This window comes from Salvelinus fontinalis, chromosome 23, assembly GCF_029448725.1.
Source record: "Salvelinus fontinalis isolate EN_2023a chromosome 23, ASM2944872v1, whole genome shotgun sequence".
NCBI classification, from domain to species: domain Eukaryota; kingdom Metazoa; phylum Chordata; class Actinopteri; order Salmoniformes; family Salmonidae; genus Salvelinus; species Salvelinus fontinalis.
This window is the reverse complement of record NC_074687.1, coordinates 16,828,092-16,854,636: the sequence shown is the minus strand read 5'-3', so window position 1 is coordinate 16,854,636 and position 26,545 is coordinate 16,828,092. Positions and strand designations below refer to the sequence as shown.

General features: G+C 45.4%; 1 protein-coding gene across 3 annotated transcripts; it reads right to left on the bottom strand.

Annotated features, from left to right (window-relative positions):
- akap11 (A kinase (PRKA) anchor protein 11) lies at positions 1-25,217 on the bottom strand. Of its 3 annotated transcripts, none has more exons than XM_055878063.1 (14): positions 25,120-25,217; positions 21,614-21,710; positions 21,383-21,493; positions 21,247-21,300; positions 21,012-21,143; positions 18,456-18,699; positions 14,635-18,317; positions 14,327-14,485; positions 13,895-14,220; positions 9,299-9,445; positions 7,425-7,508; positions 2,133-2,179; positions 1,334-1,530; positions 1-1,217 (listed from the first exon to the last, which is right to left on the bottom strand). In XM_055878063.1, the coding sequence occupies exons 2-14, from the start codon at positions 21,671-21,673 to the stop codon at positions 1,038-1,040; spliced, it is 5,424 nt and encodes a 1,807-aa protein (XP_055734038.1). In that variant the 5' UTR covers positions 21,674-21,710; positions 25,120-25,217; the 3' UTR covers positions 1-1,037. The 3 variants fall into 3 exon arrangements, with proteins under 3 accessions (XP_055734038.1, XP_055734039.1, XP_055734040.1); XM_055878064.1 differs by having other exon boundaries at positions 18,456-18,696; XM_055878065.1 differs by lacking the exon at positions 7,425-7,508.
- Positions 25,218-26,545: the final 1,328 nt, after the last annotated feature.

Genomic DNA, 26,545 nt, shown 5'->3' with positions numbered 1-26,545 from the left:
CCCCCCCCCCCTCTGTCTCCGTACGTCTGTCAGGTTTCCCTTTCTCTGTGTAACAGGGGTTAAGGTTACTCTCTCGCTCTCCCCCTGTAACAGAGGTTAAGGTTACTCTCTCGCTCTCCCCCTGTAACAGAGGTTAAGGTTACTCTCTCGCTCTCCCCCTGTAACAGAGGTTAAGGTTACTCTCTCGCTCTCCCCCTGTAACAGAGGTTAAGGTTACTCTCTCGCCCTCCCCCTGTAACAGAGGTTAAGGTTACTCTCCCGCCCTCCCCCTGTAACAGAGGTTAAGGTTACTCTCTCGCCCTCCCACTGTAACAGAAGGTTACTGTCTGTAACAGAGATTAAAGTTACTCTCTGTAGCACCAGGGTAGGAGCGCTTTAACAAAGCCAGTCGTCAACGACAGCACACTAATCAACACTTGATATACAGACCAATATTAAAGGGATACTTTGAGATTTCGGCAATGAAAAGTCAGGTAAACCAATGGATTCCGGATATGCCTTTGCGTGCAGTTTGAAAGTTGCTATCTAGTGTTAGTGCAATTGCTAACTAGCGTTAGCACAATGTGTGGAAGTCTATAGGTAACTGCTGGCATGCTAGTAGACACCATAGACTCCCAGTCATTGCGCCAATGCTATCCGGGTGTTCATCTGACTGAGGGAATAGAAAATCCAGAAGAATCCCTTTAAAAACAACCACAACAAAACCAGAGAAAAGAGAAGAAAATACACCATTGCTTTCAGTCACGGCATGCAATATGCCCACGCACGCACACAATATTAAGAATAGCTGTTTTTAATAGCGCCCTCTGGGTAATGATGGGGGTACAGCCCTATAAGGGAGAGGATCCACGGTACGAGGAGGCTAGATTGGGGGTTTGGCAGGTACGCTGCACATCACTGAGAAGTGATGGGAATCTTCATAGGGTTTAGTTTAACAGGTAGTGCTCACTATGTAGCAGGCTTCACAGATATACTGTACAGTAAGCAGTGTTGGGGAGAGGTAAGGAAGGAGGGGAGGTAGGAGAGGTGCAGTCAGCCTAAGCGTGCTCCAGGAGCCACTGGAAGAGGGGAGTGTGGTGGGATGCTCTCCCCGCCTCTCTGGGTTCAGACTGGGGTGGGGTGTGGGTTTGGGTCTCCTCACAGTAACGCAGCAGGGCTTGGAGCAGCTCTCCCACCTTCCACTCCCTCTCCTTCAGCCTCTGGACCACCGCAGGCAGCTGGAAGGGCAGACAGAACACAGCTCAGCAAGCAGTAACTAATACACACCGCAGTAAAGACTGAGGTACCACTGTGTGTGTGTGTAATCCTTTGGTCGTGGGTTAAGGTTACTCACCTGCTGCAGCCCCCTGCTGCCACTAGGACTCAGCTGAACCATGGGCAGGTCAGCCATGGAGGCCGCTGCCCACTGCAGCATGCTCCTGAGCTGGGGGTCAAAGGTCATGTGCTGTGGGTCAGTAGTCATCTCCCTGAGCTCAGAATTTACCACCAGGAGGTGCCTGTAAGCCTGAGCCTGGCCCACACGCACTGAACCTGAAGGGGGAGAGAAGAGATATCAGCTTCCTCCCACTCCTGTCTCTGTCTGACAGTCGTCCCTATAGTACAGTAATATATCATCCAACCAGCTCTCCCTGTATTTCCTCTGGGCCAAGCCTGTTTCCCACGCTCCCTCCCCCACTTAGCTGGCTGAGCCTGGGTCTGACACAGCCTGGAGCCTTAACCCCTCAGTCCACTGGGGAATCTGGTCTGACAGGCAGAGACCTCAGGCAGAATAGATGAATGAGTGGCAGTGTGGCTGAATGTGTGGGCGGTGGGTGAATTCCCCTCCTAGCAGCACAGACACACACACATCGCCAAGTCTCCTAGTCTAACCACTCTTAATCTATAGCAGGGAACTACGTATTACCACACAGGACTTAGAAGGACAGGGATATGTCTTCATGCTGCTCAGGTGCATGCTGTGGTGGTTCTGTTTGTAGTGTGGCTGTGCAACATGGTAAGATATGTACTGTTTGTAGCTGATAGGGACCAAGTTACTATCAAATGCTTCATGTAGAAATTACTAAGAGAATATAAAGCAGCCTATTTGCCATCGATATCCGGTGCAGTTAATGATAGAAGTAACTATGTCATACCGCAGGATTCATCCTTGGTCTCGATCTCCTTGTCCTCAGTGCCTTCGCTGTGGAGTGAGAAATATTACACTGGTAAGAGAACTGACCAGCACAGGACCATTGTAGACACAGAGAAAAGAGAGGGAGAGAAAGAGCGTGCAGAGAGAGAGAGGAGAGAGAGAGAGAGGAAGAAGAGTGAAAGAGCAGATAGGAGAGAAGAGAGGAAGACGAGTGAGAGAGAGAGCAGATAGGAGAGAGAGAGGGAGAGCGAGCAGGCAGACTCTGGAGCCACACAGCATGCAAGAGGATACTGCGAGACAGACCACAGCTCCCAACATGCAACTTGGCACATAGCAAATCTGAATTCCATATAGGTTATAGTGCACTACTTCTGTCTGCAGTCCTATCTATTCCTTAGGACACTGCATTAGTGAACTCGACCTGGGGCACTGCAGTAGTGAACTCGACCTGGGGCACTGCATTAGTGAACTCGACCTGGGGAACTGCATTAGTGAACTCGACCTGGGGCACTGCATTAGTGAACTCGACCTGGGGCACTGCATTAGTGAACTCGACCTGGGGCACTTCATTAGTGAACTCGACCTGGGGCACTGCATTAGTGAACTCGACCTGGGGCACTGCATTAGTGAACTCGACCTGGGACACTGCATTAGTGAACTCGACCTGGGACACTGCATTAGTGAACTCGACCTGGGGCACTGCATTAGTGAACTCGACCTGGGACACTGCATTAGTGAACTCGACCTGGGACACTGCATTAGTGAACTCGACCTGGGACATTGCATTAGTGAACTCGACCTGGGACATTGCATTAGTGAACTCGACCTGGGACATTGCATTAGTGAACTCGACCTGGGACATTACATTAGTGAACTAGACCTGGGACATTACATTAGTGAACTAGACCTGAGTGATATTGACAAAAACCCATATCGCGATAAATTGCCTGAATTAATACGCTAACGATAAATAGAACAATAAGTTTATAACAGTAATGTGCATGACTGTTTGTTTTAATGATCCTTTAAAACTACTACTACTAGTTTGATGGTTGTAGCCATCAATTGTCCCGTTAACAATCACCATATTAGCAAACTTATTTAATTTCAAACTTCACTATTCTCGAGTATAGGCTACTTCTCGTAATGAACAATATCAGCATAATCCCTCCGATAAATGATTGGTATGGTCGGTGTCGATAATTTGATTTATCATCAGCAACTCCCAGCATGCTCATCTCTCCCAGTCCCGACTTTAGCTCTCCCCAACTGCCCCTTAGTGGAAACAGTCAGAGCTTCTCTCATAGTCCTACATTCCTACCATAGTGAGTATTCACTCTTCACTATGCTTAACCATTAGCATGAGATTAAATGTAATGTCTGAGGACTTATAAAATCATACTTTCCATATCTCTACTGTACATACACTACCAGTCAAAAGTTTTAGAACACCTACTCATTCAAGGGCTTTTCTTTATTTTCACATTGTAGAATAATAGTGAAGACATCAAAACTATGAAATAACACATATAGAATCATGTTGTAACCCAAAAAGTGTTATACAAATCAAAATATATTTAAGATTCTTCAAATAGCTACCATTTGCCTTGACAGCTTTGCACACGCTTGACATTCTCTCAACCAGCTTCACCTGGAATGCTTTTCCAACAGTCTTGAAGGAGTTCCCACATATGCTGAGCACTTGTTGGCTGCTTTTCCTTCACTCTGCCGTCCGACTCATCCCAAACCATCTCAATTGGGTTGAGGTACAGGGATTGTGGACGCCAGGTCATCTGATGCAGCACTCCATCATTCTCCTTCTTGGTCAAATAGCCATTAGACAGCCTGGAGGTGTATTGGGTCATTGTCCTGTTGAAAAACAATTGATAGTGGGACTAAGCGCAAACCAGATGGGATTGCGTATCGCTGCAGAATGCTGTGGAAGCCAGGCTGGTTGAGTGTGCCTTGAATTCTAAATAAATCACAGTGCCGCCAGCCAAGCACCCCCACACCATAACACCTCCATGCTTTACGGTGGGAAATACACATGCAGAGATCATCCGTTCACCCACATAAGGACATGGGGTTAGAACCATAAATCTCCAATTTGGACCAGACCAAAGGACAAATTTCCACCGGTCTAATGTCCATTGCTCGTGTTTCATGGCCCAAGCAAGTCTCTTCTTTATATTGGTAGTCTTTAATAGTGGTTTCTTCGCAGCAATTCAACCAATAAGGCCTGATTCACACGGTCTCCTCTGAACAGTTGATGTTGAGATGTGTCTGTTACTTGAACTCTGAAGCATTTATTTGGGCTGCAATATCAGAGGCTGGTAACTCTAATGAACTTATCGTCTGCAGCAGAGGGAGATAACTCTGGGTCTTCCTTTCCTGTGGTGGTCCTCATGAGGACAGTTTCATCATAGCGCTTGATGGATTTTGCGACAGCACTTGAATCTTCCAAAGTTCTTGAAATTTTCCGTATTGACCGACCTTCATGTCTTAAAGTAGTGATGGACTGTCGTTTCTCTTTGCTTATTTGAGTTTTTCTTGCTATAATATAGACTTGATCTTTTACCAAATAGGACTATCTTCTGTATACCACCCCTACCTTGTATACCACCCCTACAAGTGATTGGCTCAAATGCATTATGAATGAAAGAAATTCCACAAATTCACTTTTAAACAGGGCACACCTGTTAATTGAAATGCATTCCAGGTGACTACCTCATGAAACTGGTTGTGAGAATGCCAAGAGTGTGCAAAGCTGTCATGGCAAAAGATGGCTATTTGAAGAATCTGAAATATAAAATATATTTTGATATGTTTATCACTTTTTTGGTTACTACATGATTCCATATGTGTTATTTCAGTGTTGATGTCTTCACTATTATTCTACAGTGTAGAAAAAAGTAAAAATAAAGAAAAACCCTTGAACGAGTAGGTGTTCTAAAACTTTTGACCGGTAGTGTATACATAATGCAAATATTTACAGTGTGATGTGCCAAGCGGTAAACTTGTAAAAATAAAATCTACAGTTGTACATTTATTTACAGATCCCAGGGCAAGAGACAACAGATTCCATTAAACTTGGATCATTAACCTCTCCCATTGTCTAGCCTATACTGTATATATATATGACTTTCCTCCTGGAGTAGGGTGGGCTTTCTCATTGTACTGTCTACTGGCTAGATATCCCTTACCGCAGGACTAGGGTGGGAGGTCTAAATGAGTCTGTTGTCATCAGTTTGCACTAGTTGAGGAGAGGCTGAGGAGAGCTCTGGTCAGGGTGCCTGCTTCTCACTGACATGCAGCATGCAGACAGACAGAGAAACCAGCTTCAGCCCTTCCCACAGTTACTTCAGGACACATGCAGTAGGCTTACGCATACACACACGTACAATGGCAAGAAAACGTATGTGACCCTTTAGAAATACCTGGATTTCTGCATAAATTGGTCATAAAATTGGATCTGATCATCTAGGTCACAACAATAGACAGACACGGTCTGCTTAAACTAATAACACAAACAATTATACGTTTTCATGTCTTTATTGAACACACCGCATAAACATTCACAGTGCAGGGTGGGGAAAGTATGTGATTGGATTTAATAACTGGTTGACCCTCCTTTGGCAGCAATAACTTCAACCAAACGTTTTCTGTAGTTGCGGATCAGACCTGCACAACGGTCAGGAGGAATTTTGGACCATTCCTCTTTACAAAACTGTTTCAGTTCAGCAATATTCTTGATGTCTGTTGTGAACTGCTCTCGAGGTCATGCCACAGGATTTTAAATCGGGTTGAGGTCAGGACTCTGACTGGGCCACTCCAGAAGATGTATTTTCTTCTGTTAAAGCCATTCTGTTGTTGATTTACTCCTGTGTTTTGGGTCGTTGTCCTGTTGCATCCCCCAACTTCTGTCGAGCCTCAATTGGTGGACAGATAGCCTTACAGTCTCCTATAAAATGTCTTGATAAACTTGGGAATTCGTTTTTCCGTCGATGATAGCAAGCTGTCCAGGCCCTGAGGCAGCAAAGCAGCCACAAACCATGATGCTCGCTCCACCATACTTTACAGTTGGGATGAGGTTTTGATTATGGTGTGCTGTGTGTTCCTTCCAAACAACTCAACTGTAGTTTCATCTGTCCACAGAACATTTTGCCAGAAGCGCTGTGGAACATCCAGGTGCACTTTTGCAAACTTCAGACATGCAGCAATGTTTTTTTTGGACAGCAGTGGCTTCTTCCGTGGTGTCCTCCCATGAACACCATTCTTGTTTAGTATTTAACGTAACGTAAACTCATCAACAGAGATGTTAGCATGTACCAGGGATTTCTGTAAGTCTTTAGCTGACACTAGGATTCTTCATAACCTCATTGAGCATTTTGCACTGAGCTCTTGCAGTCATCTTTGCAGGACGGCCACTCCTAGGGAGAGTAGCAACAGTGCTGAACTTTCTTCATTTATAGACAACTTGTCTTACCGTGGACTGATGAACAACAAGGCTTTTAGAGATACTTTTGTAACCCTTTCCAGCTTTATGTAAGTCAACAATTCTTAATCTCAGGTCTTCTGAGATCTCTTTTGTTCAAGGCATGGTTCACATCAGGCAATGCTTCTTGTGAATAGCACACTCACATTTTGTGAGTGTTTTTTTATAGGGCAGGGCAGCTCTAACAACATGTCCAATCTCGTCTCAATGATTGGACTCCAGGTTAGCTGACCCCTGACTCCAAATAGCTTTTGAAGAAGTCATTAGCCTAGGAGTTCACATACTTTTTCCAACCTACACTGTGAAAGTTTAAATTATGTATTCAATATAGACAAGAAAAATACAATAATTTGTGTGTTATTAGTTTAAGCACACCATGTTAGTCTATTGTTGTGACTTAGATGAAGATCAGATCAAATTTAATGATCAATTTATGCAGAAATCCAGGTAATTCCAAAGGGTTCACATACTTTTTCTTGCCACTGTACACACACAGATTACATTGACTAGGCTAATTCCACAAAGACATGCTCTATCCTCTATGGTTATCTAGAGGGATCTGTAGAGGGTAGAAGCCGTTGTCTCATACACAGTCACATTCTACAGCTTTGCTGATCACAGCTCTGACATCATGCAGTGATTAGGGGCGTAAGCAGAAGTTGGCCCTAACTACTGAGACAGGGTCAGATGATGTAATGGCAAAGGTTAGGATTTGTGGATAGGATCTGATCCTAGATCTGGAGCTATAAAGAGACTAGCGGTTAGAATTAGCACTGTTAGCTGTATGTACGGACCGACCTGTCGGAGGGAGAGAAGGACAGGTGCTCTTCATACACCTCTCCCTCTAACCCCAGGCTGCTCCAACTACTGCTGTTCCCATTGCTGCAAGAGACAAGACCATTGCTCAACACTGGCAACTAACACTGGGCACACACAAACACACAGTTTGAGGCGTTGGAAACACAAAGGTCTTCCTAAGCATGTCTGTCTTACCTGGCAAAAACAACTGATCCATTATTAATGTTGTCCATATAAATGTGAGGCTTGGTATAGGCTTGGTCCTGAAAGAACTTTCAATCAAAGCAACAACTGATGACTGCTAATGATGTGAGATCACTGCATTCTCCACCAGGACATCCATCACAACACACTGTATCACGTCTCCATTATCAGGCTGGCTGGTACCTGCTCTGGTATGTAGAGAATGATGTGGCAATCTAAAAATAACTCCATCTAGTCAATTAGCTCATTAATGACCCAGCTAAAATAGAAGTGTCTCTGGAGCTGTGGTTTGTGAGAGTGGTATGCTGAAAGGTCGTTAAAAGTTTCAATACTTTTCAAATGGAGCCGTTCCTTTCCTAGGTTATTTTGTTTATTTGTTGACAAATGGGAGATGGTTGGATACGTCTTTTGAAGGGAGAGAGGCTAATGAATTACACATGGATGGACCTTGTTCCTGTGGAAAGGGCCTGGGGCAGAGAAAGAGACAGGCTGCTACAGACACATCCGGTAGAAAATATTATGATACCTTCACTAGGCTGTTGGCCAAAGTAACTAGCTGCTCTCCTCACACATTCTCCTTTTCACTATCTGGGGAGAGAAGTGTACATGTGTACTGGGTCTGTTCCATAGAGATAGCAGGCTGAGACTTGGAAAGTCAAGAAGTCTACTCCTACCCTGAGACTATAGACTGGTGAGACCACGTCACTCTCAGAGCATTACACCAGATTCACACCAACAGACCAGTGTGTGTGTGTGTGTGTGTGTGTGTGTGTGTGTGTGTGTGTGTGTGTGTGTGTGTGTGTGTGTGTGTGTGTGTGTGTGTGTGTGTGTGTGTGTCTATCAGAAATGAAAAGCCAGTTTTCTTAAAAAGCTAGACATTATCCTTATGCAGTTACTCAAACAATCTCAGCAGAACTTGGCATTTAACAGCCATTTAAAATCTATAACATTGACACGAGGAGAGACTATATTTGCTCAAATCAGAGTTAATCGTTTCATGGCAGGGGAAGGTACTAGAGCCCTCAAACTCAACTCTGGACCTCAAAGCCAGTTCCATTGCGTTTTTTTAATCGTTCTCCTCTAACCAGGGACTGATATAGACCTGGTAAGAGTGTAATAGCGCTATTCTAGAGGTTCCCAAATGATCCATTCTGCTGTCAGTGACCTAGTGACTTCACATCCTCCAGAGGCCTGCTAATGTCAGCCTGACATGGAGGAACCGGTCTTGTACCGATCTCAACTCAGTCTCACAGGATCAAACCAGCTAATCACTAAATCACCACAGTCACCTTAAAACGACATGGGAAACACCATTTGACCTCTCGACTGAAAAAGACATCTATTTCTCATGGGCAGTGCAGCCAAAACGGTGATGACTGACTTCCATTCATTAGTTTCAGCATTGATTCATTGAAGTCTAGGCTGAATGCCACACCCCTGGTCTAAAGCTCTACTACTCATATCAATCCATCTGTGGACATTGAACGTGGGTTAGAGTCATTCGCTGGTGTGAGAGAGACAACAGTGCTCAAAGACAATAGAGAAGTGTTTCAAGAGGTGAATCATTAGTCAGCTAATCTAGACTAGAGACATTTAATTTAGCCTTCAGAGAAACTAAAAGAATAGAGCAGAATAGTTTGAGACTACATGATGTTCGGTGTGTTCTCTACCTGTCGCTGAGGTGCAGGAAGCTGCTGGTCTCGTCAGGGTGTTCGTCCTCGAAGCTGAGGCGGGACCAGCTGCCCAGGCTGTCGTCTCCCACACTCAGACTGAGCTGCTGGGACACCGAGGACTCTGTGGCCTCCCTGCCTGGGAAACTACCACAGGGACAGGGGAGGGAACCAGACACAGTAATAAAGAATTTTTATACATAGAAATACAAATTGCTAACAGTATCAACATAGGGACTCAGAGAATAGTTAGTTATCAATTCTTGGCTCCTTTACTATGGTTGCGTAATCTGGTCAAATATGGAAATAAAAAATGTTTGGACTCACTCTACAATGGAATGCCCAATATGGTGCGTCACAAGAACTTGCCTTACCTATTACTAACCATTGCAGTTAACCCATAAGGAAATCCATGTGAACAGTCATGGAAACTTACAGGAATTGTCTCCGCATGTAGTTGTACTCTGCAACATCAGTGCTAGTCACAGAGTGGTGGTGTTTAGTCTTAAATTTAAAAAGGAGAGCCACACACTCTAGGAGCTCAGATGCAATAATTTAACCTAATAACCAACGTTGACAGACAAGCTGTCTTCATCAGGGTATAATGACAAACACTGCGGGTCACTAGTTTATATACTTTGAAAGGACACACAGGTGTCTGTAATCATGGCTGGGAGTGGCTTGATTTACAGATATAAATAGAACATATAAAAAGCATGAATGGATAACCTACGATCATAGATACAATTTGGCTACATAGGCCTATAAACATTTACAATGAATAGGAAAAGCACAATAATCACAAGAATGGCTTCAGATCAAAGTCTACGTTGAGACTGAAGTGAGCAAGGGTCTGTAAATTAAAGATCCAGGCAGCCTCTCGTTTTAACAATAAATTGTCAATGTCACCCCCTCTCCTAGACAGGGTGACGCGTTCGATGCTGAAATAGCGAAGGTTTGCTTCCAAAAAGTGGGCCGCAACAGGGTACGTCGAGTTTTTGCACCTAATGGTGCTACGATGCACCGAGATTCATACTTTTAATTCGCGCTTCGTTTTACCCAAATCATGTTTACCACAAGGACACGTTACAGTGGCAACAAAAAGTATGTGACCCTTTAGAATGACCTGGATTTCTGCATAAATTGGTCATAAAATTTGATCTGATCTTCATCTAAGTCACAACAATAGACAGACACGGTCTGCTTAAACTAATAACACAAACAATTATACGTTTTCATGTCTTTATTGAACACACCGCATAAACATTCACAGTGCAGGGTGGGGAAAGTATGTGATTGGATTTAATAACTGGTTGACCCTCCTTTGGCAGCAATAACTTCAACCAAACGTTTTCTGTAGTTGCGGATCAGACCTGCACAACGGTCAGGAGGAATTTTGGACCATTCCTCTTTACAAAACTGTTTCAGTTCAGCAATATTCTTGATGTCTGTTGTGAACTGCTCTCGAGGTCATGCCACAGCATTTTAAATCGGGTTGAGGTCAGTACTCTGACTGGGCCACTCCAGTAGGCGTATTTTCTTCTGTTGAAGCCATTCTGTTGTTGATTTACTTCTGTGTTTTGGGTCGTTGTCCTGTTGCATCCCCCAACTTCTGTCGAGCCTCAATTGGCTGACAGATAGCTTTACATTCTCCTGCAACATGTCTTGATAAACTTGGGAATTGATTTTTCTGTCGATGATAGCAAGCTGTCCAGGCTCTGAGGCAGCAAAGCAGCCACAAACCATGATGCTCGCTCCACCATATTTTACAGTTGGGATGAGGTTGATGTGCTGTGCCTTTTTTCCCTCTCCAAACATAGTGTTGTGTGTTCCTTCCAAACAACTCAACTGTAGTTTCATTTGTCCACAGAACATTTTGCCAGAAGCGCTGTGGAACATCCAGGTGCACTTTTGCAAACTTCAGACATGCAGCAATGTTTTTTTTGGACAGCAGTGGCTTCTTCCGTGGTGTCCTCCCATGAACACCATTCTTGTTTAGTGTTTAACGTAACGTAAACTCATCAACAGAGATGTTAGCATGTACCAGGGATTTCTGTAAGTCTTTAGCTGACACTAGGATTCTTCATAACCTCATTGAGCATTTTGCACTGAGCTCTTGCAGTCATCTTTGCAGGACGGCCACTCCTAGGGAGAGTAGCAACAGTGCTGAACGTTCTACATTTATAGACAATTTGTCTTACCGTAGACTGATGAACATCAAGGCTTTTAGAGATACTTTTGTAACCCTTTCCAGCTTTATGTAAGTCAACAATTCTTAATCTCAGGTCTTCTGAGATCTCTTTTGTCGAGGCATGGTTCACATCATCATCATCTGCACATCTATCACTCCAGTGTTAATGCTAAATTGTAATTATTTCGACACTATGGCCTATTTATTGCCTTACCTCCCTAATCTTACTACATTTACACACTGTATATAGTTTTTTATATTGTGTTATTGACTGTACGTTTGTTTATGTGTAACTCTGTTGTTTGTGTCACACTGCTGTGCTTTATCTTGGCCAGGTCGCACTTGTCAATGAGAACTTCTCAACTGGCCTACCTGGTTAAATAAAGGTGAAATAAAATAAATAAACAAACATCAGGCAATGTTTCTTGTGAATAGCAAACTCAAATTGTGAGTTTGTTTTATAGGGCAGGGCAACTCTAACCAACATCTCCAATCCCGTCTCATTGATTGGACTCCAGGTTTTTTTTTACCCCCAAGCCATAAGACTCCTGAACAGGTAATCAAATGGCTACCCAGACTATTTTCATTGTGTGCACCCCCCACCTCTCTTTTACGCTGCTGCTATTCTCTGTTTATCATATATGTATAGTCACTTTAACTATACATTCATGTATATACTACCTCAATTGGGTCGACCAACCAGTGCTCCCGCACATTGGCTAACCGGGCTATCTGCATTGTGTCCCACCACCAGCCAACCCCTCTTTTATGCTACTGCTAATCTCTGTTCATCATATATGTATAGTCACTTTAACCATATCTACATGTACATACTACCTCAATCAACCTGACTAACCGGTGTCTGTATGTAGCCTCGCTACTTTTATAGCCTCGCCACTTTTATAGCCTCGCTACTGTATATAGCCTGTCTTTTTACTGTTGTTTTATTTCTTTACCTACCTATTGTTCAACTAATACCTTTTTTTGCACTATTGGTTAGAGCCTCTAAGTAAGCATTTCACTGTAAGGTCCACACCTGTTGTATTCAGCGCACGTGACAAATACACTTTGATTTGATGTTAGCTGACTCCAATTAGCTTTTGGAAAAGTCCTTAGCCTAGAGGTTTACACACTTTTTCCAACCTACACTGTGAATGTTTAAATTGTATCTTCAATAGACAAGAAAAATACAATAATGTGTGTTATTAGTTTAAACACACCGTGTTTGTCTATTGTTGTGACTAAGCTGAAGATCAGATCAAATTGTATGACTAATTTATGCAGAAATCCAGGTAATTCCAAAGGGTTCACATACTTTTTCTTGCAACTGTATAAGATAAATAACTGCCTTAGTGGAGCATGTGATAACGCCTTTGATATGGAACGGTTTCCCTGTTTGAGGGTGTTTGAAGGATCTACATTTATAAGTGTCATTGCATTGAGCACAGCCATTACACGTGTAGTTTCCATCCGGTAGAGGCGCAAACAAACATTGTTCAGGAATATCTTGGGGTGGTAAATCAGAGTGTACCCAATTGGTCTCTGAGATTTCTGCCCCGCGAGAATACGACCAAGGGAGGGTCTGAAAACACATTACCGATACTGTCATCGGATCTTAGAATGGGACGTTTGTGAACGATTCCCTTCATTTGTTCAGAACACTTTGAATAGCGGGTAGTAAGAACGCAAGAATGCTTCTTTTGCGAGACTGCCCTTGAAAGCGATGTCTCGATTTGTTTTGGATTTTTCTCAATGACAGTATTAATCTGACAATTTTTGTACCACTTCCCTTTGAATTTTCTTTGCATCTCAGTCATATTTCTGTCGAAATCTGATAGTTTTTTGCGAATTCTTTTGATTGGACAGAATTGTCTGTAGGGCAAACTGTTTTCAAGGGAAGCGGGTGACAGCTATCAACCCTCAACAAACTATTAGGATCGGTAGGTTTCCTGTAAAGATCAGTGTATAGAACATTATTTTCACACAAAATCAGAAGATCAAGAAAACTGATTTGATGTGTATCAGATTGCATAGTAAATCTCAGGTGCTCAGAACAGGAGTTAAGAAAAGCATGGAACGCCTGGAGCTGTTTTGCATCACCCCTCCATAGAACAAAAATATCATCAATATACCGTTTCCACACAATGATGTTAGGCAAGAAAACATTTTTGAGAGGACTAAGAATTGACTGTTTCTCCATGTAACCCACATACAAATTAGCATAGTTAGGAGCCATGGGAGATCCCATAGCAGTACCCTTTGTCTGAATAAAGAAATCATTTAGAAACATGAAGTAGTTGTGTGTGAGTACTATTTCAGCCAATGTTATAATGCATGCACTGGAAGGTAGTTATATTCCATGGTTTCAATACTGGTGTTGTCTTACAGACGTTGTCACAGTGTACCTGAGGTTGGTGGTCTGGCGTGTGTTGGATAGTGCTGACGTCATGATCTCAGCGGTCAGGCTCTCGGCGAAGCTGTACCCGTCGTGTCCGATCCCGCTGTCGGCGTTCAGGCTGGTGTTGCTCAGCTCGCGCTTTGCCCCCTCCATCGCCGTAGTGACCATCTCCTCTGCGAACACGGCCCTGCGGTCCAGATTGATGTGGATCTCAGGGATCTCCAGGTTGCACACCCCCACATCCCCTTCCAGCCTCCTCCTCCTCCTCTGGCCTGCTCCTCCCCCGAGGAGGTGCTGCCTGTTGGGCCGTGAGCAGAACAGACACTCCCTGACCTGGAATAACAAACAACATGCATACTCAAAGACTGTACCTTAAACAAAAAATGGTGGGTGCTAGATCCTCATAAGTAATCCATAGAAAAAACAGAGACTTCCTGACCTGGCAGTATCGGCAGGTTGTTTCTCCTAGTGCAGAGCCCACTGCTCGCCTCTCAGAGTGGAGGTGTCTGTATGGACCCTGCTGGGCTGGGTTTCCTGCCGAGGCCAGGCCCATCTCCAACGTGTCATCCACTATGTTCCTGGCATAGTGCTCCAGGACCTGCAGAGACAAACGCTGGGAATTAGAGCAAGCTGATGTGATGCTACAATGCAATGATGATAGAATGAATCAGACTTCTTAATTCAATGTCTCCATGTTAACAGTATCTTTCCCTACTCAAATACAAATATTAAATAAACCAAACTAACCTCCATGACTCCACTGCTGTAGCCGCCGTCGTACAGGCTGCCTGTGCTGTGGTACTGCCTGCTATTCCCCTCCTTGGACAGCAGGGGGCATGAGAAGGAGTTTCTGATCAGGCTGTCTGCCATGTCCTCCAGCTTGGACTTCTTATACAGACACGAGTCAGTCCGGGACTTGGGTAGTCGGACCGACGGCACACAGAGATTGCGTGTGACGTCACAGGTGATGTTGCACGCCAACGACTCTGCGAAGTTCACCAGCTCCATGTACTCCCTCTGGCTCCCATCGTCAATGTCTCTGGAAGGAGATCCCACTCTCCCTGCTTCGTCCCTGGGTACAGATGGCTCTGCATTGAGTCCCCTGCAGCCATTCTGCTGGAGCCTCCTGGAGGAGTGGTGCCTGGAGGAGGAGGGTCTCTTCTTCATGTTGCGGGCAGCATGGGCCAGGCCCAGTTTGATGGAGCGGTAGGCCAGACGGCTGGCATACTGATCCAGGACCAGCTCCCTGCTGCCTCCTTCTTTCTTTAGCACCCTGATGAGATAGCCAGCGTACTCATCTGTCACACTCTCACAGCTGGGGTAGTCAGAGGATAGGCCAGAGCTGGGGGTAGAGGTGGATGGGTGGAGGACAGACGAGAGGAGGTCACTGGACCACTGTTCAGCCAGACGACCCACCCCACAGTCCCTGCTGTGTTCACTGGGCTGGGGTTGGTGGTGGTGAGGGCATTCCCCCGACTGCTCCTGGATGCCTTGTGTGAGCGCACTGTGGCGACACTGTCCTGACCACATTATCCTCTTCACGTCGCTGATCACCTCTCCCGCCACCTCGCCAGCGTATATCCACAGCGTGTTCAGGGTCTGCGCTGAGAACTGGGCCATGCTGTCTCTCTCCTCCCTGCCCTCCACCATCCTTCTACCTCCATCCTCCACTCCTCCCAGGGTGTCTATCTCTGTCGCCATGGAGACGATGTGGCACGCCAGGCGCTCTGCGTAATGGAGTGCTCCCTTGTCGGCCATCTTGTGTCCTCCATCCAAGAAGTTGAGCTCTGGCTGCATACGGCTTCCTGTCTCAGTTACAGAGTTAACCCCTTCTACTCCACCCTCTTCCTCCTCCTCCTCGTTCCCGTCAGCCTCCTCAGACAGAGACCTCATCAGTTTGAGCATGAAGTCAGCCTTGTCTGTCTCAGAGGTGGATTCTTTGGGCTCGGGCCCTGCCTGGTAGTGTGGGGTGGGAGGAGGGGTGGCAGTGGAGAACTCCTTGGCCAGCTTCTCTTTCAGCTTCTTGGAGAACTGCTTGATCTGTTTCTCCTGGGACACCTCGCTGGGCTGCTGGGGGGTCGAGGGGGGTGTACCAGGGGTCCTGTTGGACTTGTGACCAGGGCTGGGAACCATCTCCTCGCAGGTGGTCATCTTCCTGCCTCCCCAGCCTCCCATCTCCAACCCTGGCACCTCTAGAGTGTTCATCATCACAGGCACGGTCTCAGCGACTGCTCTGCTGGTCTTGGAGCCTGACTCAAAGTTCACTCCTCCTGGGGTCTGAAAGGGAGGGTCGAGAGAGTAGAGGGAGGTCTGGTCAGTGACACTACCCTCCTGTCCGGATGGAGGTCCCCGACCCACTATGGTCTTAGAAAGGAAGTCGGCACAGTCATCCACCTTCTTCTTCATCTTCGTGGCAGTCATCAGTTCACATGCTTCACTCACTATCATATCCACCATGTTGCCAGAGAAGTTGTGAAAGCGGGTCTTTGACAGCAGGTTAGTTTGTGTGGCAGCAGTAGCATCAGAGGAGGTTGTGGTCACCACTCTGTTCTCTGAGCTGCAGCTCCTCTTGGGGCTGGTCTTACACTGGCAGATCTCCTCTGAGTCGTGGAGGTGGGAGATGGCCTGGCCTGCCTGGGGGACCGGTACACAGCTGGCCATTCCAGACACACAGAACAGCGCCTTCTTCACCGTACAGCCATCCTCGCCTGATGGACCTGGGCCTTCCTCGGCTGGGTTAACGTGGAAAGCCTGGTGGCCTGCGGCGGTACTGCAGGTGTGTGTGTCGACAGCGCTGACGTAGCAGATGTTGTCCACAGAGACACTGATGGCTGCCTGGGTACTGAAGGTAACATCAGCCTGGGACAGTTCTATGAAGGCCTCCTGGAGGACAGACTCTGAGAGGTCCGAGGCATAGGAAGACACCACTTCCTCATCGTCGTCCTCCTCCACCCCGAAGGACCAATCGCTGGGGGTGAGGGGGGTGGAGGGATGGGAGAACTGACACACTTCCATCATCCCCTCAAACACCAGCTCCTCTGCCAGGTCAGCAGCAAACTGCGTCACCGTGCTGTTGAACATCTGCTTCTTCACCATCAGGAAGTCTTTCAGAGCCCCTGACACCGCCTCTCCAACCAGGAACCCAGCCAGTCCGTTGATGGCCCGTTCCTTCAGGACGTAGGCGTGGCGCATGCCGATCTCCTGGAAGGCCATCTGGAAGACAGACGAGGTGAGTCTGGCGGCCAGGTGGCAGAGCGTGGTGGTGCAGGAGGACATTCCCTTCTGCAGGTCTCTTAGGGCGCTGCCCAGACTCATCTCTACCAAGTCTGTTGCAAACCTCTGGATGCCGTCCTTCAGAGACTGGGGCTTCTGCTGCAGCTTGGAGAGAGTCACCGTCTCCTGGATCTCAGACAGCTTCATGACGTGTCCAGACTGGTTCTGGAACTCCTTGTGACAGACACAGCTCAGGTTCTTGTTGTCGTTGAGGTCCACGGGAGACTGGTATCCACACACGGAGCCCAGGATCTCCTTGGACAAACTGCTGGCAAAGTCTGAGTAGGTCTTGTAGAGGGTACAAAGGTCCTGGGGTTTCCGTAGCTCTGACACGTCTCCTACCTCTCCCACGGTCTTCCAGAAGAAATCCAGAGCTCCTCCGTCTCCCAAAGGGCTGAAGGCAGAGGAGCTGACAGGGCTGAAGAGAAGACCTCCACTCTCCTCACAGGAGGTCCGTGCCGGCCGGGGGGAGTCAGGGGATCCGAAGGGAGAGCCAGGGGGAAGGGGGCTTCTGAGCGGGGTGGGTTTCTTCACATTGGCCGGTAGGGTGCGCTGGTCGAAACGGTGGGGGTTCATGGTGGAACAGCTTCGGGACACTTTCTTGGACCCCGACTTGCCAGTACCAGCCTCAGAGTACCTCTTCTTCTGGTCTAGGCCGGTGGGGGAAATGGAGGATGTCGGGTCTAGAGGCAGAGTGAGTGTACAGCTCTCTGAGCTCAGTTCATCTAGATCATCAAACTGGTCAAAGCTGTCGAAGAACTCGCTGACCTCAGAGTCAGAGTCCTCCACCCTGTCTGTTGGCCCCCCAGGGATCTGAGGGATGTCCAGTGTCGCTTTGAGACTCTTCTGGTAGCCAACCTCATCTAGAAAGATGATTGGACTAGGGCTTGAGCCGTCCGAATCTTCTGATTCGCTGACAGGTCGCGTTGGGGAGGGGAGCTGGGCTCTTGGGCTGTAGAGGGTCCACTGGGACTCTGCTCCTCTGGAGTGCTGTATGGTAATGGACACCTCTGGGGGAGACCTGCGATTGGTTAAGGACTTCCTGGGGGCAGAGCTGATTATGATCCTGGAACCTGATAGATCCTTGTTTCTCTTGTGGGCGGGGACAGTCTGGGAGGCCACATCACGCTGGTTTCCATGGAGATAAGAGCCATTGGCTAGGGAAAGAGACGAGGGATAGAGAGCAGTGGTAAACGAGGATGTCTTAATTTTAAAAAACACGTCAGATTATGCAACAGTAAATGAACACATCAAGCTCTATTGAACATCCCGCTACATAGTTGTGATGAACCTACAGTTCTCCTCCTCCTCCAGGTGTTCCAGAGCGGTGACAAAGTCGTCTTCGATGGACGACACAGACTGGTTGGTGTTATCGTCCTCGGGCTGGCAGGACTCAGCCGTGCCCTTATGGAGGGCCTGGAGCTCCAGGGCATAGCGGACCCCCGCAGTGTAACGCCCTAGGAGGCCCACCAACACACCAACAATGGCCTGGCTGGGGCTGGGTCTCAGAACACACACCGCCTTCAGCCAGCACTGCTGCTGTGGAGGAGAGAGAAAATACTCAAGTTTGCTGGCTGCCTTGTTGATTCTTTCTGCAAAGGGACAATCAGCTCTTTGAGGAATAAAAAACTAGAACACTTGCCACTGGTAAACAGAGTCTGCAGACTGTCGGTGCCTGCCATGTCCGGGAGTGCATCAGACCAAAGCTTTCTAATCATCTGAGTGTTTCTGGATATGTAAACTCACAGGAATTCACACAGGAGTTTTCTATTCTTCTGTCGGTGTCTTACAGAGAGAGAGGGGCTCTACTGGGACAGCCCTGTTATGTCTGCATGTCTGATTGTGGTCTGATGTGTTGTTGTATATGCAGAATAGAACACTTTGCACCACTTGTATCTTGGCCACCGTGGGTAGAGGGGCTGAGTTGTACTGCCTTTCTGTTTATCTGTCTGTCACATGTCTGCATGTCTGTCAGTCACAAACAATGTAACCACAAAGCTGCAGAGCCAGACTGAACAAAAGGCAGACACAAGGCAAGACAACGTGGCAATCACTGGTGAGAAAACAAGCAGCCACACTATCCCAGAAATCTCTACACCTGGTTCTGGTCAACAGGGTGAAAACACAGAACCTCTCAGACCTTTGCACACAGCCTAAGAAAGGTCCTATGAATCAGCTTGAAAACTACAGTACCAGTCAAAAATGTTGACACCTACTCATTCAAGGGTTTTTCTTTATTTTTACTATTTTCTACATTGTAGAATAATAGTGAAGACATCAACACTATGAAATAACACACATGGAATCATGTAGTAACCAAAAAAGTGTTAAACAAATCAAAATCTATTTTATATATTTGAGATTTTTCAAAGTAGCCACCCTTTGCCTTGATGACAGCTTTGCATATTCTTGGCATTCTCTCAACCAGCTTCATGAGGTAGTCACCTGGAATTCATTTCAATTAACAGGTGTGCCTTGTTAAAAGTTAACTTGAGGAATTGCTTTCCTTCTTAATGCATTTGAGCCAATCAGTTGTGTTGTGACAAGGTAGGGGTGGTATACAGAAGATAGCCCTATTTGGTAAAAGATCAAGTCCATATTATGGCAAGAACAGCTCAAAAAGCTAAGAGAAACGACAGTCCATCATTACTTTAAGACATGAAGGTCAGTTAACGCGGAAGATGTCAAGAACTTTTAAAGTTTCTTCAAGTGCAGTCGCAAAAACCATCAAGAGCTATGATGAAACCACCACAGGAAAGGAAGACCCAGAGTTACCTCTGCTGCAGAGGATAAGTTCAGTAGAGTTAACTGCACCTCAGATTGCAGCCCAAATAAATGCTTCAGAGTTCAAGTAACAGACACATCCCAACAACTGTTCAGAGGAGACTCCGTGAATCAGGTCTTCATGGTCGAATTGCTGCAAAGAAATCACCACTAAAAGGACACCAATAAGAAGAGACTTGCTTGGGCCAAGAAACATGAGAAATGGACATTAGATTGGTGGAAATCTGTCCTTTGGTCTGATGAGTCCAAATTTGAGATTTTTGGTTCCAACCGCCATGTCTTTGTAAGATGCAGAGTAGGTGAACGGATGATCTCTACATGTGTGGTTCCCACCGTGAAGCATGGAGGTGGTGGTGGGATGGTGCTTTGCTGGTGACACTGTGACTTATTTAGAATTCAAGGCACACTTAACCAGCATGGCTACCACAGCATTCTGCAGCGATACACCATCCCATCTGGTTTGCGCTTAGTGGGACTATCATTTGTTTTTCAACAGGACTGTGACCCAAAGCACACCTACAGACTGTCTAATGGCTATTTGACCAAGGAGAGTGATGGAGTGCTGCATCAGATTACCTGGCCTCCACAATCACCAGACCTCAACCCAATTGAGATGGTTTGGGACGAGTTAGACCTCAGAGTGAAGGAAAAGCAGCCAACAAGTGTTCAGCATATGTGGGAACTCCTTCAAGACTGTTGGAAAACTATTCCTCAAGAAGCTGGTTGAGAGAAGGCCAAGAGTGTGCAAAGCTGTCTTCAAGGCAAAGGGTGGCTACTTTGAAGAATCTCAAATATATTTTGATTTGTTTAACACTTTTTTGGTTACTACATGATTCCATGTGTTATTTCATAGTGTTGATGTCTTTACTATTATTCTACAATGTAGAAAATAGTAAAAATTATGAAAAACCCTTGAATGAGTAGGTTTGTTCAAACTTTAAGGGTACTGTATATTGAACTCTTATTTACCTGTGAAATACCGTATTTCCTCTGAAGCAGTCTACAGACCTGAGAAACAAAGTCTCTCCCCTTTACCTATTAGAAACTTCCTCTCCTGTCATGTTAACCTGAGTTGAAGAGTCCCTCCTGTCGGCTGATCTCCTGCTGTCCTTCAGTAACAGCACCTCTTCGTTTCTCAGGCTGGTGACGTGGAGAGACCTCAGCAGCTCCGCCAGGTCCCCCGGGAGAGAAGACAGGGCCTGGGGACAGGGACAGAACATTACACAAATAACACATTAATAACATAAATTAATAAGACATTAATTGAACTACAGAAGTCAGAGCTGGTGCAGTAACTGTCACCTGTAGAGTTAGATCCTCCCCTTCAGAGTGGCCAGGCAAACACACATAATGGATCTGAGGGAAGAAAGGGACGTCAGGGAAATTCTGCATATCATGAAGTCATAATCAAAGTGTGGGTGAGAGCTGTGACACATACCTCAGTCAGGCATGGAGTGTCTCTGGTCTGCAGCTCCAATCCCATGCTGCACAGCTCCTTTCTGCTGCTCAGAAGGCTCTTCATACACGGAGTCCCGTCGTCACGCACCACCTACATACAATTAGAGGTTAACTTAGGTTACACACATGAACGGCCTCACACACAGCACCAAGCCATCAAGAATTATATTAAATTAACCAATCGATCAGAAGATGGCATTCTGACTCAAACCTCTTTCCTGGAGGCTCTGGTCCTGAGAGGAACTCCTCGGATACGGGCACAGGCGTCCATGGCAACCCAGGCTCGGCGTGACGGACTAGCCACTCACCTGTAGAAGGAGAGAAAGAGGAGAGAGAGTTGAGATGACGCCAAATACATTTTGATATCATTCAATTCTGACTTACTAACAAGTCTCAAAGATATGAATGAAAAACAGTGATGGGGCTATAGGAGGATGGGCTCATTGTAAAGGCTGGAATGGAATTAATGGAACGGTATCAAACATACGGAAACCCCGTTTGACTCCATTCCATTGACATCTGCTCCATGCTTCTATATCTGCATTGCTTGCTGTTTGGGGGTTTAGGCTGGGTTTCTGTATAAGCACTCCACTGATGTAAAAAGGGCTTTATAAATAAAATGTTATTTGATGATTGATTCCATTCCAGCCATTATAATGAACCTGTCCTCCAGGGACTCATCCCACCAGCCTCCTCTGCTGTACATAGGTTAGAAAGGACCTGCAGCATGTCTATCTCCACACATAACTGTAATGGGTCAGTAAGGAACAAGATTGACACTGGCCAACATAAGCTTTCTGTATCGCTGCTGCATGCTACTCTGCATCACAGCACAACAGCATGATAAAGCGGGTAGTTCCCACTGCCAGCGTAGTGGGAATAGTGAGATACTGTTAGACGATAAGACTGTTCATCCAATCAACACAAAATAGTGAGATAGGCCTACTGATGGATGACAAGACTCCGTTTTTATCCAGTCTTAACACAAACCATGAGAAACACAGTCATAACAGGAAGTCAGCTGTAGAGGTCAAGAGGTTAGATGTACAACAACAGCACAGCCCTCAGTCACCTCAGTAAAATAAAGACTAGTGGAGATTAACTGAACTGAGGCACTGAAACACTCAGATGAAGTGAAATACATTTAGAGATCAGGTTTCTATCAGGTTTCCAGCAGCCTTAGATGTTGGCTTAGTAACTATGTATTCCTGACACCCTCCTTCAGACCCAAGGCCTGCATGGATGATCAAACAACCGTAGAGACAACTGGGGTGTGGACCTAGTCTGAACACTAACCCAGGGAAGAAAACATATTTATAGTGAACGAGGAAGAAAGTTTCCCAAGAAATGTGAGCTGTTCTTTGAGGTGCTGTCCAAAGCAGCTGGTTGAGTATGAGTCTAGACAATTAGTCTCTGACTGGATGACTGTCCTTTATGTATGGGAACCAACCAGCAGAAATAATGGACAGCCCACTTGCTCTCCCCCCAGGCTGTTCTGCTATGCACTGACCCCAATGAACTAGGAAGTCTAACATGTGTCTTATCTCTCGGTTTCTATGTTGTATTTCCTCATGATGACGGTTTGATGATGCTCAGTTCATGTAACCTATAGCATTTTAGTAAAAAATAAATACGACATTTAGACTTATATTCATTTTCAAATCACAGACTGTACCCACGAATGTACTGTTAAGGAGTGTAGGCGAGCCTACTCCTTTAACATCCACGCTTTGCCACTGGGCGGCAGACAGGTTTGTGAATAAACGGTATATGTTTTACATTACCATCTAAGAATGGGCTAACAGTGCACAAGAAGCCAATGCAGAGAACATATCAAACTGTGGGTATATGGCAAAATAGAAACCTACTACTGGTTTAGGGTCTTTGTAAGCAGCTTTGGAGATGTAGCAGCACAATCTGCCATGGCAGGAATTGTGTAAGAGCTAAAATAGGTCAGTCTGAGGTGTTTCAGCATGAATGTGTGGCTATGTGGGTGGAGGGGTGAAAGGGGAAGAGGAATGCAGCAGCACACTGGACTGAAACTACAGCCCACAGTATTCAGAGAACCCTTTTCAGTGGACCGTATATGCTACATGACCAAAAGTATGTGGTCACCTGCTCGTCACACATCTCATTCCAAAATCATGGGCATTAATATGGAGTTGGTACCCCCTTCGATGCTATAACAGCCTCCACTCTTCTGCAAAGACTTTCCTCTAGATGTTGGAACATTGCTGCGGGAACTTCCTTCCATTAAGCCACAAGAACATTAGTGAAGTCGGGTAATTAGCCCTGGCTTGCAGTCAGTGTCCCAATTCATCCCAAAGGTGTTCGATGGGTTTGAGGTCCGGGCTCTGTGCAGACCAGTCAAGTTCTTCCACACCAATCTGTACAAACCCTTTCTGTATGGACCTAGCTTTATGCATGGGGCATTGTCATGCTGAAACAGGAAAGGGCCTTCCCCAAACTGTTGCCACAAAGTTGGAAGTACAGAATTGTCTAGAACGCCATATGCTGTAGCTTTAAGATTTCCCTTCCCTAGAACTAAGGGGCTTAGCTGAACCATGAAAAACAGCCCCAGACCATTATTCCTCCTCCACCAAAAATTACAGTTTTCACTATGCATTGGTGAAGGTAGCATTCTCCTGGCATCTGCCAAACCCAGATTCGTCCATCAGACTGCCAGATGGTGAAGCGTGATTCATCACTCCATAGAACGCTCTTCCAATGCCACAGAATCCAATGGCGGCAAGTTTTACACCACTCCAGCAGACGCTTGGTAATCTTAGACTTGTGTGCAAGACAGGACAATGATAGATCTGAAAGCACATGCATGCCAAGCTCCTATCGTACAGCTGTTGTTGGTGTAGCTACAATATCATCTGCTGGGCTGATACTAGGAACTGCATTCAATAAAGTCTACTGAAAATAGGGGGTGGTAGCTAGCTACTTTTGCTAGCAATCTTAATTCTTGCTATTGTGTGATGAGGGACGAGCGGGGATTATTTACATGGAAGCTCGATTCAAGATCAGGCTGTGGAAAAAATGAGTATTGTATAGCAATTTCCTAACTACAGATTCACATTGTATGGGGGTGTGGTGACAGGCCTACGTGCTATGAAACCACAATCACATAACTAACTGCCATGGCTGACCACAACAAGCAAGCCAATTGATCAAGCAACGAGCTAGCTAGCTTAATTTACCATTAGAATTTACTCCAAATTCGTTTGATTAGTAAACAACTTTTAGTTGTATCTAACGTGTCTTTAATCGGTATCTTATTAATTATTAACTGTAGCCACATATCGCTAACTGGCAGTCAAGCTTAACGTTGTGGCAGGCCATCACACGAGCAGTGTCGCATTTTCACACAGGATGGAAATTATTTATTTGACGTGACATCCCAATACACAGCTGTAACTGTCACATTTTGAATCAGCGTCGACGCTGCGCAAATCAATAACTTATTTTAGCGAGCTACTTAGTTAGTGTCAACAAGATAGCTTGACTAACGTTAACTGTCAAACACTTTAACGACTAACGCTAGCTAGCGATGGGCCTCGGTCCCATCATCATGTCACATTACACTAACGTTAAAACAGCTGGCTAGCTGGCGTTAACATATAGCTACAAATCATTGCATAACTAGCTACATCCTGAATATACAATAATGTATCGTCATTCAACCTCCCACTCCAGTCCTGTTATTCCCACCGTTTAGCAAGTGTTGAAGCGAGATGATGTTCCAACAAAAGTTAATTCCATGAAAACAAGACTGATTCAGGCAGTAGTAATCACCCACAGCACTAGCCACAATAGTGGAATTTGCGGTTTGCCATCAAAATAAAAGTCCCCCATTGACAGTGATACAAACGGATACAAGTATTTTATTTTATTTTATTTTTATTTTACCTTTATTTAACTAGGCAAGTCAGTTAAGAACAAATTCTTATTTTCAATGACGGCCTATGAACAGTTGGTTAACTGCCTGTTCAGGGGCAGAACGACAGATTTGTACCTTGTCAGCTCGGGGATTTGAACTTGCAACCTTTCGGTTACTAGTTCAACGCTCTAACCACTAGGCTACCCTAGTGCCATCATGCTGTATTTGGACAAGATAACGCTAAACAAGGTCATCATTTTGTTATTTAACTTTAACAAAAGACAATAATTGGCTAATTTGACACAAAATAAGAACAAATCTGTTGAAATCACACTGTGGATGTATTAGACTTTTGAATTGCATTAGGGGTACACCTACAGTGAGCTCCGAAAGTATTGGGACAGTGACCTTTTTGGGGGGAGGCTCTGTATTCCAACACTTTGGATTTGAAATGATACAATTACTATGCGATTGAAGTGCAGAGTGTCAGCTTTAATTTGAGGGTGTTTTCATCCATATCGGGTGAACTGTTTAGAAATTACAGCACTTTTTGTACATAGTCCCCCATTTTAGGGAACCAAAAGTATTGGGACAAATTCACTTATGTGTATAAAAGTAGTCAAAAGTTTAGTATTTGATCTCATATTCCTAACATGCAATGATTACATCAAGCTTGTGACTCTATAAACATGTTGGAAGCATTTGCTGCTTGTTTTGGTTGTCTTTCAGATTATTTTGTGCCCAATAAAAATTAATAGTAAATAATGTGTAGTGTCTTTTTTATTGTAAATAAGAATTTAATATGTTTCTCAACACTTCTACTTTAATGTGGATGCTACCATGATTACGGATAGTCCTGAATTAATCCTGAATAATGATGAGTTAGAAAGTTATAGACTCACAAATACCCCCCCCCCCCCCCCCCCCCCAAAATGCTAACTTCCCATGTTATTGTAATGGAAAGAGATTAGCATGTCTTGGGGGTATGATTTTTGTGCATCTGTAGCTTTCTCACTCATCGTTATTAACGATTTATTCAGGACTATCCACAATCATGGTAGCATCCACATTAATGTAGAAGTGTTTAGAAACGTTTTAATCTTATTTACAATAAAAGTGACTCCTGTTACATCTACGCCTGCCACACCCTCTACTGCTCATCCTGTGTCTCCCTAATCTGCCGCCACTCCCCCAGTGCTCTCTCCCTCTTTCTCTCTGTGTGTGTGTGTGATTGTGTGGGCGGAGACAGGTGTGCTG